Source organism: Scyliorhinus canicula, chromosome 27 (assembly GCF_902713615.1).
Source record: "Scyliorhinus canicula chromosome 27, sScyCan1.1, whole genome shotgun sequence".
NCBI classification, from domain to species: Eukaryota; Metazoa; Chordata; class Chondrichthyes; order Carcharhiniformes; family Scyliorhinidae; genus Scyliorhinus; species Scyliorhinus canicula.
The window spans coordinates 2,846,772-2,858,795 of record NC_052172.1 but is presented as its reverse complement, the minus strand read 5'-3'; the positions used below and the strand labels follow the sequence as shown (position 1 = coordinate 2,858,795).

Genomic DNA, 12,024 nt, shown 5'->3' with positions numbered 1-12,024 from the left:
CAGTTGTTAAGCTGGAAGTGTTTCCTGACTTGTGTGGTTTAATATCCCACTGGACAAATCCTATTTGAATGAAAGGTTTGGGGTCTGAAGACAGACCTGTGTTATGTCGAGTTACAAGCAATAGTGAGCCACGTTATAGCAAACCAATCCTCAGATGTGAATTCTCCCAGTTTAAGTTTGACTTTAATTTGAGCCCACATCATAATTTGTCGTGCATTCAGACAGGTAGTAATGGGAATTGAAATCATGCCATATACACTGTCTCCGACGTGTGGGCAAAAACATACACAAATGGCGTTTGATGGAGTGTTTAGCATCATGAGAGTTCTGGTGGTTTCAACTTAAATATTTGTGTGTAGTGCACAAAGATCGCCGAGGCCCCAGGTTGGCAGAGTTAATTTGTATCATACGGTTTATGCCCCTCTGCTTTTAAATACAATAAGCTACCTCTTTTGTTTCCACACAGAGGTAAATGCAGTGTGACTCTGCTGAATGAAACTGAAGCAGTCTTTTCATATCTGGAGAAAGAGGTGAGTGTTTTTCGCCCCCGCCCCCGCCCCCGCCCCCCTTCTGTTATCCTCCATTAGAGGAAGTACAATAAGCTGCATAGGGAACAGTCGTCCGCATTCTCCGAAATTCCCAGAGTATCGTGTGTGTGTATCTGTCAATCAGTACTGCATGTGTGACAGTCTGCCTTATAGCACATATCATGCAATAATCAGGCTGGGAAGATGTGACACTTTGTAATGGATGTTATTAACAAAAGTGTGATGGAGGGGAATGTGTTGCAAGAAAGAACACCGACAGTAAGTACATGATGTATGTGAGACTTTTGATCAAGATATTACTACACAAGTGACTTAAGACCAGCAATGCAGACTGGTTTGGCTTCAGCCCAACCCTGCGTGCTGTCATATGCCTATTCCCTTGGGGGCTGAGTTAACGTCCCAATTCGAAGCATGTTCACTCTTATCCAGAAGTTGTGTGCCGGCTCCGCTGTGCCACCCACTCGCGCTGTCTCATGTGTCCATGTATGCCATGCGAGAGTGCTACTGAGTGCATCCGTCTTGTTGAACGGGTTCCGTTTTTCACATTAAATTCCAGAAATTGCTTTTAATTTCTGGTAGGAGATGGGTGAAGCACTGGAGAAATCAATATTGTAAAGGTTTTCAAAAATGTTTGCACATTTATTCAGTCTCTTGGTGCTTATACACAGAATGCGTTCGTGTATTCAAGACTGTTTCTCCTTGTATTTCCTTTTCTAAGTTGTCAGCTTTTTAAGGTTTGCACCAGTGCACAGTTTTTTGAAATCAAAATTCAGGGACTCTTTTTGTCATTTGTTGCCTAATTGCCTTTGAACGTGGCTCCATTCGGCCATTTCGTAAGGATCGACCACATTGTTGTGGGTCTGGAGTCGCATGTAAGCCAGAATGGATAAGAATGGCAGATTTCCTTCCCTAAATGGAGATAAGTGAACCAGGCTGGCACGATAATCAATGATAGCATACATATTCCAGATATATTATTTTTTTTAAATAAATTTTGAGTACCCAATTAATTTTTTCCAATTTAGGGCCATTTAGCATGACCAATCCACCTATCCTGCACATCTTTGGGTTGTGGGGGTGAAACCCACCCAAACATGGGGAGAATGTGCAAACTCCACACGGACAGTGACCCAGAGCCGGGATCGAACCTCGGCGCTGTGAGGTAGCAGTGCTAACCACTGCGCCACCGTGCTGCCCTATATTCCAGATTTATGAATTGAATTTAATTCCACCAGCTGCTCTGGTGGGATTTGAACCCATGTCCCCAGAACATTAACCTCTGGATTCCCAGTCCAGTGATGTTACCACTACGCCACCATCCTTTTCCCCATACTGAGTCGATAGCAGTTTAATGTCAACCTGTCTGATTTGGGCTTCGGACAGGCGGCTTGGTTGAGTTTCTGCATGAATCTCTTTGGATTACTGGGAAATAAGTGAGTCTGGAATTCCCTTCTTCCAGAAAGGGAAGGATTTGGGGAGCTCTGGAACTCCCTCCTAGTGGCAAAGGGAGGTGTTGAACCTGCACTCTAAAGTAACCCTGCTTTTCCTGTTTTTTTTTCAGGATTCCTTTTTTTATTGTCTAGTTTACGATCCACAGCAAAAGACTCTTCTAGCAGATAAAGGAGAGATCCGTGTAGGTCCCAGGTACCAGGCGGACATTCCGGATTTACTAAAAGAAGGTGGGTGGTATCCACAGCCAAGCTTTGAGTTTATTCTGCCAGTGGCGCATTCGGAAGTTTAAAGCTATTACACCTTTTATTCCTTCTCAATATTTTACTTGCCTCGCCTGCAACATGAACTTGTCTCTGGCGTTTGCTTTCATATTTTCTCTCCTCCTTACCCCCTGACGGCAAATCTTCGACCGCCTGGGTGGAAAACTCGAAAGAAATTGTTTGCTGCTCTCCTAATGCCCTCCACCGCCACTTCTTTCTCCTGCAACCGACCATCTCATCCTCTTCCCCTCGGCTTGGGCTGATCCCTGGAGGGAGTTTTTGTTTGAAAACTGGGCTGCTGTAACTTTGGGAGTGCCGCAAGGTCAGAGGTGTGCTGTCTTTCAGCATTTAAATTGAATCCCAGTCAGAGGTCCCATGCCACTATTTTGAAGAAGAGGGGAGGCAGGTATCCCTGGCCAATATTGATTTCTCAGCCGACTTCATGAACAATAAACCCCGATTAATAGATCATTACATCCTTGCTGTTAGTGGGAGCTGACTGCAAATTGACTGCCACGTTTTCAGCGCTAGAATGGCGACTGCACCGTGCAAGTATTTGATTGACTGGGAAATGTTTTGGACCATTCTGAGGTTGTGCAAAGTTGGTGTGGGAATGCAAGACTTGACATTTCATTTTTTCGGAAAGATTTTAACAATTTTAATTCAACGTTTGCAAGAAAACCCAAATAATTACAGTTATAACCCCCATCTCCCACAATTTAAACAAAATCCCTGCCAGGCACCCTATCCCACCTCCCCCTAACAGCGACCAACTCTTTAAATTACATTATAAACGGCTGGCATCTATGGTACAACCTGTCCGCCGTCCCTCTCACAGAGAACTTGGCCTTCTCGAGGTGCATAAACTCCCTCAGGTCCCCCAGCCATGTGAGGCGATTGGTGGTGTTGTCGACATCCAGCCTAAGAGGATCTGCCTCCTTGCCAAAAGCGAGGCAAAGGCCAGAATGTCTGCTGCCCTCTTCCGGAGCTCCGTCACGTCTGAGACTCCAAACATAGATACATAGAAGATAAGAGCAGGAGGAGGTCTTTTGGCCCTTCGAGCCTGCTCCGCCATTCATCACGATCATGCTACCAGAGTGCACGGCTTCAACCCAATGTTCAGGTTTGCTGACATGGAATCAAAAAAAGGACCTGCAGAAGCCCCCCCCGCTTTGAGCACGACCAGACATGTGCGTGAGGTGTGTCAGCCCCCTCGAACACAGGTGGCATCTATCCTCCGCCCCACCGAAAAATCGGCTCATTCTAGCCTTTGTAAGGTGTGCTCAATGCTACTTTTAGCTAAATAAGATTAGGTCGTGCAGAGGACGAGGTCGCGTTCACCCTTCCTAGTACCTCTCTCCAGGCACTTCTTTTATATGTAAAATGCTGATGGTTCTTGGTAAGACCAGGGAAAAGAAACAAATGGGGAATAAGCTAAAACCAGCACAGCAGGGAGAGGTCTGAGGCTATTGGTGGAGAGTTTACCGAAGCCACTCTGCAGAAACCTAGAGTTAGAAAATTGGAGCAGGAGGAGGCTATTCAGCCCTCTAAGCCTGCTCCACCTTTCAACGTGATCATGGCTGATCCTCTATCTTGATACCACACACCTGTGGGGCCCCTGCCATTTGCTGCCTTGAGTCTCGAAGTCCATTTTGGTGGAGGGATCAGTGACCAGGGGGCATCGATTTATGGTTAAGGTCAGGAGGTTTAGAGGGGATGTGAGGAAAAACCTTTTCACCCAGAGGGTGGTGGGAGTTTGGAACTCGCTGCCTGAAAGGGTGGTGAAGGCCGAGACCCTCATAACATTTAAGAAATATTTAGATGTGCACTTGCGATGCCAAGGCACACAAGGCAATGGGCCAAGTGCTGGAAAACGGGATTAGAATAATTAGGTGCTTGTTTCTGACTGGGCAGACACAATGGGCCAAAGGGCCTTTTCTGTGCTGTGGGCCTCCATGACCCTAAATCCATCTATTTCCTATTCAAATATATTCTGTGATTAGGCCTCCACAGCCTTCTGTTGTAGAGAATTTCACCGGTTCCCCCACCCTCTGAGTGAAGAAATCCCTCCTCCTTTCAGTCCTAAATGGCCTACCCCTGTATCCTGAGGCCGTGACCCCTTGTTCTCGACCCTCCAGCCAGCGGAAGCAACGTCCCGGCATCCAGTCTGTCCAGCCCTGTCAGAATTTTAGACATTTCAATTCGGAACATAATTAGTCAGGCAATCTTAAAACTGGGTGTTGGAACGTACTGACAGAGGGGCCAGCACAATTTCCAGGATGCAAACCAGGCACTTTAACAGTTACACGGCAAAGAAAAGATCAGTGAAGTTTAACTTACTCCCTCTGAAGGTCGAGGGAAAATGGTCAACTATTCAAGTCTCTCGCGGAAGCAGATAAACTGCATAACCAGTAACATGTTCGCGGATTGCCACAAGCTATGCCGGATTTGCCCAGTTCTCAATGTAAGAAATGGGAGCAACGAGTAAGTATTGGGTCCTTCAAGCCTGCTGCTTCATTCAGTGAGATAATCGTTTATTGTCACGAGTATGCTTCAATGAAGTTACTGTGAAAAGCCCCTAGTTGCCACATTCCGGTGCCTGTTCGGGGAGGTCGGTACGGGAATTGAACCCGTGCTGCTGGCCTTGTTCTGCATTACAAGCAGCTGATTAGCCTACTGTGCTAAACCAGCCCCTTTATCGGTGACCTTCCATCGTCCCATCTCCCTTGATTCCCACAGTATCCAAAAGTCTACCAACCTCTGTCCTGAATACACTCTGCAACCGAGCATAATCCTTGCAAACCTGAGAGGATACGAGCCCCATCTCTCCTCGTAGTCTAATCCTCTTATCTCGGGAATCAAGCTAAGTTGCACATCCTCCAAGGCAAGCTGATGCAAGGAAACCAAAGCTTGAACACAGTCCTCCAGGTGTTGTCTTACCGAAGCCCAATGTAGTTATAATAGACAAACATAGTATTTGTTTTCCTAATTGCTTGTTGGATGACATATGAACTTTCAATGGTTTGTGTAAAGGGCACCTGGCTGGGGCGTCATGGTGGTTAGCACTGCTGCCTCACAGCGCCAAGGACCCAGGTTCGATTCTGATTTTTGGTGACTGTGTGGAGTTTGCACGTTCGGCCCGTGTCTGTGTGGGTTTTCTCCGGGTGCTCCGCTTTCCTCCCCACAGTCCAAAGATGTGTCGGTGAGGTGGATTGGCCCTGATAAATTGCCCCTTGGTGTCCAAAGGTTAGGTGGGGTTGCAGGAATAGGGCGGGGATTGGACCTGGGTGTGTGCTCTTTAGGAGAATCGGTGCAGACTCGATGGGCAGAATAGCCACCTTCTGCACTGTAGGATTGTATGATTGTGTAACACCCATGTCCATTTGAGCAGCAGTGTTTTGCACTCCCTCAGTATTAAAAAGGTTTTTCTCCTGTTCTAATTCCTCAGATGAAGAGGATGAAAGAGACCAGTTAAAACTTGAAGTAAAAACCTGGGACCCGGACAGCCCGCTGACCGACAGACAGATAGACCAGTTCTTGGTCCTTGCACGGTAAGCCCAATGACTGCTGGTACCCACCAATTGCCCTTATTTCTGTGCTGTTGGAGGCTTGAGAGAAAGGCCCAGTAAATTCTGGTGGTCTTGTTGCCCTTCTGCAGCTGTGGCGAGGGGCTGGTGATCGAGCGACCTTCACGTGTTGGCCCTTGGGAGACAGATATTAATATAAACTGGAGTCCTGCACCTTATTTTTTTGTTCCGACTGGAGGGAGGCGAGGGAAGGCGCTGCCGACTCGAGTTACCGAGTTTGAACTGTTTGCCGTCTATCTAGAGTCTTTTCTCTTGATTTCCATCATAAGCCAACAATATCCCCACCTTTCACCCTGGTCTTGTCAGCACATCCTTCTAACAGCAGCCAGAGGGAATAGTGCTGGGGGTCTGTGGGGGGGGGGTTTGTACCTTTAAGCAATGGTCATGGCTGGTCCGCTATTCCCGGTTGGGCAGCCTGCGCAGGTCCCCATCTTGTTTAGTTGATGTCTCTGTCTTTTGTTTTAAAAAAAAAACTTTAATTTACTGCCACAATTTTGGGCGCAGTTATCTCTCGCTCAATCTGATCTTGTGCAAAAGATGATGTTCTCTTGCAGCCTTGTGTGAAGAACATAGCTAACTTGATTGTTTAGGGTTCAGAGTTGAGCACTGCTCACAGTCAGTCAGGTGATGAGTGGTGTACCAGGACAGGTATCATTCTGCTGCCCAGGTGGCACCGTCTCCCTTTAAGAGATGAATTGCATTGGCTTGTTGGTACTGCTCGTTTGTGATGGTTTATTTCTGTATCCTACAGATCTGTAGGTACATTTGCTCGGGCCTTAGACTGCAGTAGCTCCATACGACAGCCAAGTCTACATATGAGTGCTGCCGCTGCCTCTAGAGATATTACACTGGTAAGGTTGTGCTTGAAGTGTTAAATTATAAAGTGATCCTGTCTCATTGGATATTTTCCACCATGCCTGCATTAACTAACTTAATGTAAATCCTGTATGTACTAATGCACTTTCAGTATTGGTAAGAGTGACCACCGATCAGTCCTTGCACTTCACCCTTCATTGTGTTGCATGTTACCTACCCCTGCGCTAAATGAGATATATTCACAAGAAATTCAGCAACTCAAAACTGGGCATCCATGAGGCACTGTGGGCCATCAGCAGCAGCAGAATTATATTCACTCGCCTCTAATGTCATGGCCTGGCTCACACTCCACCCCTCCACCTTGGCTTGCTGGTTATGGTATCAACCCTGGTTCAATGAAGAGTGTCGGGGGGTATGTCAGGAGCAGTCCCAGGCATAACTAAAAATGAGATGTCAACTTGGTGAAGCTACAACACGGGATTTCTTGCGTGTCAAACAGTGAAAGTAGCATCCAACCGACCGAGCCCGGCGACCCCACAACCAACCGATCAGATCAAAGCTGTGGAGTCCTGCCACATGGAGACGTGAATGGTGGTGGACAATTAAACAGCTAACCTTGAAGGAGGGGGCTCTACTGAGGATAGGGAGACTCGTCATGGCAGCACGGTAGCATTGTGAATAGCACAATCGCTTCACAGCTCCAGGGTCCCAGGTTCAATTCCGGCTTGGGTCACTGTCTGTGCGGAGTCTGCACATCCTCCCCGTGTGTGCGTGGGTTTCCTCCGGGTACTCCGGTTTCCTCCCACAGTCCAAAGATGTGCAGGTTAGGTGGATTGGCCATGCTAAAAATTGCCCTTCGTGTCCAAAATTGCCCTTAGTGTTGGGTGGGGTTACTGGGTTATGGGGATAGGGTGGAGGTGTTGACCTTGGGTAGGATGCTCTTTCCAAGAGCCGGTGCAGACTCGATGGGCCGAATGGCCTCCTTCTGCACTGTAAATTCTATGTATAATTCTATGTATAAGACGAGGCTGAATTATTTGCAACTCGCCTCAGCCAGAAGTGCCGAGTGGATGATCCATCTTGGCCTCCTCCTGAGGTCCCCAGCATCACACGTACAAGTCTTTAGCCCATTGAATTCACGCTGTCTGATTTCAAGAAATGGCTGAAGACACTGGATGCAGCAAAGACTATGGGCCCTGCCAGAAAACACAAAATAAGGTGGTTATGGTTGTCGGAGGCCTATGATCTCAGCCCTGGGAGCTCGCTGTAAGAGTTCCTCAAGGTAGTATTCTCGGCCCAACCATATTTAGCTGCTTCATCAGTGACCTTCCTTCCAGTATAAGGTCAGAAGTGGGGATGTTGGCGATGATATTCGCCTTGCGTATGATTGCACAACATTGGACACAGTTCGCGACTCCTCAGATACTGAAGTAGTGTCCATATGCAGCAAGACCTGGACAAGGCTTGGGCTGGAAAATGGCGAGTAACATCGCACCACCCAAATATCAGGCAATGACCATCTCCAACAATAGAAAAACTAACCATCTCCCCTGACATTCAACGACATTACCATTGCCAAATACCCCACAATCAACATTCTGGGGGTTAACATTGAGCAGAAACAGCCAAATAAATAATGTGGCCACAAGAGCAGATCAGAGACTGGGAATTTTAAAGGAAGTAACTTATCCCATAACTTTGCAGAGCACGTCCACCATCTACAAGTGTCATGTGAGAGTACCTTTAAGAAATAGGTGCTTATCAAATAGCTGTAGTGGATGTACATTTTAGAAAGGGGTGTTTATCAAATAGCTGCAGTGATGTCAGAGTGTGGGTGGAGCTGGGCTGTCTGTCTGCTTTTACTTTCGGTTTTGAGCTGGCAGCTAGTGTGTGTGTTTAGTTTTGTTTTCCGAGTTGGAGCTGCATCCAGTCAAACACGGTGTAATTTTGATCTCTCTCTGCATGAAAAGAATGTCTTCAGATCACTTGCTAATTTAAAAGTGATAACTGCTCTCAGTAGAGAATTTAAACCTGCTGTCTTTGTTAAAAATTGTATTTATCTTATGGATGTTGCTAGGAAAGATTAAGGAATCAAGTGCTGGTATAGGAAAGATATAGAGTACTGTATTCTTTGGGGGGGGAGTATTTGAGTTGATAGTTGCTAAGATATTTACTCTGTGTTTATAAAATGTTAACTGGATTCATATGATAAACATTGTTTTATTTTAAAAGTACTTTAGATCTCTGTTGCATCACACCTACAGAGTGGGCCCTTGTGCTGCCCATAACCACTCTCTATTAAAAGTTGTGGGTCAGGTGAACCCCATGTTACACTTTGGGGTTCTCTAAACCCTGGCTTGTAATACAAGGCACAAGTCAGGAGTGTGATGAAATACTCTCCACCTGCCTGGATGAGTGAGAAGCTCAACACCATCCAAGACACAGTAGCTGCTTGATTGGCATCTCATCCATCACCTTAAATATTCACTCCCTCCACTCTGACACACAGTGGCAGCCGTGTGTACCATCTACAAGATGCACTGCAGCGACTCGCCAAAGCTCCTCAGACAGCACCTTTCAAATCCACCGAGAAGGACAAGGGCAGCAGAGACATGGGAGCAGCACCTCCTCCTGCAAGTTTCCCTCCAAATCACACGCCGTCCTGAGTTGGAAATATTTTCGGCTGTTCCTTCACTGCTGCTGGGTCAACATCCAGGAACTCCCATCCGAACAGCACTGTGGGTGGACCTGGATCAGATGGACAATGGCAGTTCGAGAAGGCGGCTCACCATCTTCTCGAGGGCAATCAGGAATGGGCAGTGATTACTGGCTTTCCCATCAACATGCATATCCAGTCAAAACATTTATATAAAAAAAACTTTGGACCATTGAGTCTGTAGATTCTTTAGTAGAATAATCCAGTTAGTCCCACACGCTCACTTTCTTCCCATATCCCCGTTCACCGATGTATCCGATCCTCTTTGGAAGGCTGCTGTTGAATCATTTCAAGGTGATGCATTTCAAATCGCGGTGCCTCAAGCTGCAATTCAGCGTATTCTAATACTTCAGCTCGGATGAGTTTTATGAGGTGAAAACTTGGACCATTTTAACTTGCATGTCGGTGTAAATGCTGCTGTAGTGTCAGCACTGTCGTCTATACCTGATTGCTTACCTACGGTGCGAGGTACTGTAACTCGGGCTTGACCTGTCCAGGGACGGTGTAACCAAGTGCTGGTCAAGTCTGGGGGAGCAGTGTTCTATCTGGGGGTGCTGAAATTGTGGGTACGGCTTGTCCTGTTTCAATGGATGCTCGCTTCTTGACTCCTACTGTGTCGCCTCTTGCAGTTTCATTCGATGGATACATTACATAAAAATAATTATGACGTGTCGAAGGCGATTTCAGCGCTGGTGCCGCAGGGAGGGCCCGTGCTCTGTCGGGACGAGATGGAGGAATGGTCGGCTTCCGAAGCCAACTTGTTCGAGGAAGCTCTTGAAAAATATGGGAAGGATTTCAGTGACATTCGACAAGACTTTGTGAGTATGACCCAAAGTTGTAAGCAGTGTATTATCTAGGGAGAACAGTAGTCGGGTCCTGTAACTGCGTGGGTTTGATTGGGGCCCTTAAAAATCTGTTGCGAATGAGCCATTTGACAACCACAGCATTGATATTCTCTCTGAATTCCTGTCTGGTGCTCTGGATTTGAACAATGTCCCATCAAGGATTGGAAGGTCAATGTTGAGGGAGACTTTACTTGGTATCAAACCGTTTGGAGTGCTTCCGGGGCAGTGGAAAGGGAGCTTTCCTCTAGCTAACTCTTGCTGTATCTACCCTGGAAGTGTTTGATGGGACAGTGTAGCGTAGTGATTAGAAGCCTTGGTGAGTGAATGGGCTGCACGAGTGTCCCTTCTTCACCTCCGTGAGCTGCAAGTTTGAAACTGGGCTTGTTCAATAACCCTGACGCTCATGGATAAAATTAAATACATTTAATACACTGCTGAATAATTGGTAACGAGTGCTAGAAAATGTTTAATCAGTTGTATATTAATAGAACTATCATTAACTTCAAATGATAAAAACAAAATAATAATTTACACTTTGGACACGGCGCTGTCAGTCAGTGTTGTGAGCAATCAGCACGCACCTCACTTTGCTCACCCTCGCTATACATGCAAATCACTTGAGTCATACAGTCAGGAAAAAAAAACTACATGGACGGAAATCAACGGAATGTGGCGACACTGCACATGCACAACAAAATGTATCGTGGGGCTGCACTCCGAACCTAGGTGGGCTGCATGCGGACCCCGGGTCACAAGTTGCCCGCCATTGGTGTAGCGTAAGCACAGTGCTCTGGTGACTTGTGTATTTCAATACTGAGGGACGTTCAGAGGCTCTGCCCATGATCTTCCAGCCATCCTTCGAAACTGGGGTCTCGACTGAAAAGGGAAAGAGAGAGACCGGTTCTTGCCCACCATTTCTTTCTGTCTCTCTCTGTGTCTCTCTCTCTGTCTCTGTCTCACATACACTCTCTCTGTGTGTCTCTGTCTCTCTCTATTGTTATTTCTATCTCTATCTCTATATCTTTCTCTCTCTATCTCTCTATCTCTATCCATCGCCATCTCTTTCTCCATCTCTCTCTATATCTCTACTTCTATCTCTCCCTCTCTCTGTCGCTACCTTTATCTCTATCTCTATATCTTTCTCTCTCTCTATCTGTCTCTCGCTATCTCTCTCTCTCGCTATCTCTCTCTCTTTTACACCCCCCCCCCCTCCCATCTGCTTCATGAGCATTATCAAACAACATTGGTAGTCAGCCTTGGTGATGAGCTCCGAGAACTCTCGAGACAAAGTTAATATTCGCAGAGAAGCATGGACTCACTGAGGGCAATCTCTCGCCAGTTGGAGAAAGAGGACTGGAGGGATTTGGATTGTGCTGGTATCCGGGATCAGTGCTGGGACCACGTGTTTTAAGATCTGGAATTGTGTATCGAGGATAAATATTGCCGTTTGTAGATAATACACAGCACCCTGTTGGAAGTTTGCGGATATGCACCGTAGCTCAGGATAAATGCCGCGTCTAATATCAAATGGTACAGAAATCCAATTCTTGCAGTGACACCCTGCAAGGCATGGCAGCACAGTGGTTAGCACTGTGGCTTCACAGCTCCAGGGCGGCATGGTTCGATTCCCGGCTTGGGCCACTGTCTGGGCGGAGTCTGCACGCTCTCCCCGTGTCTGCGTGGGTTTCCTCCGGGTGCTCCGGTTTCCTCCCACAGTCCAAAGATGTGCAGGTTAGGTGGATTGGCCATGATAAATTGCCCTTCGTGTCCAAAAAGATCAGGTGGGGTTGTGGGGATAGG

At 46.9% G+C, this 12,024-nt stretch overlaps 1 protein-coding gene across 2 annotated transcripts in view; it reads left to right on the top strand.

Annotated features, from left to right (window-relative positions):
• Positions 1-12,024, top strand: part of LOC119957801 (metastasis-associated protein MTA1-like) — a 159,951-nt gene that overhangs the window by 100,498 nt on the left and 47,429 nt on the right. For both annotated transcript variants that reach the window (XM_038785910.1, XM_038785909.1), the window contains exons 7-11: positions 467-530; positions 2,110-2,227; positions 5,709-5,811; positions 6,599-6,698; positions 10,009-10,197. In XM_038785910.1, coding sequence (XP_038641838.1) covers positions 467-530; positions 2,110-2,227; positions 5,709-5,811; positions 6,599-6,698; positions 10,009-10,197 — 574 coding nt within the window. The remainder of the gene's footprint in view (positions 1-466; positions 531-2,109; positions 2,228-5,708; positions 5,812-6,598; positions 6,699-10,008; positions 10,198-12,024) is intronic.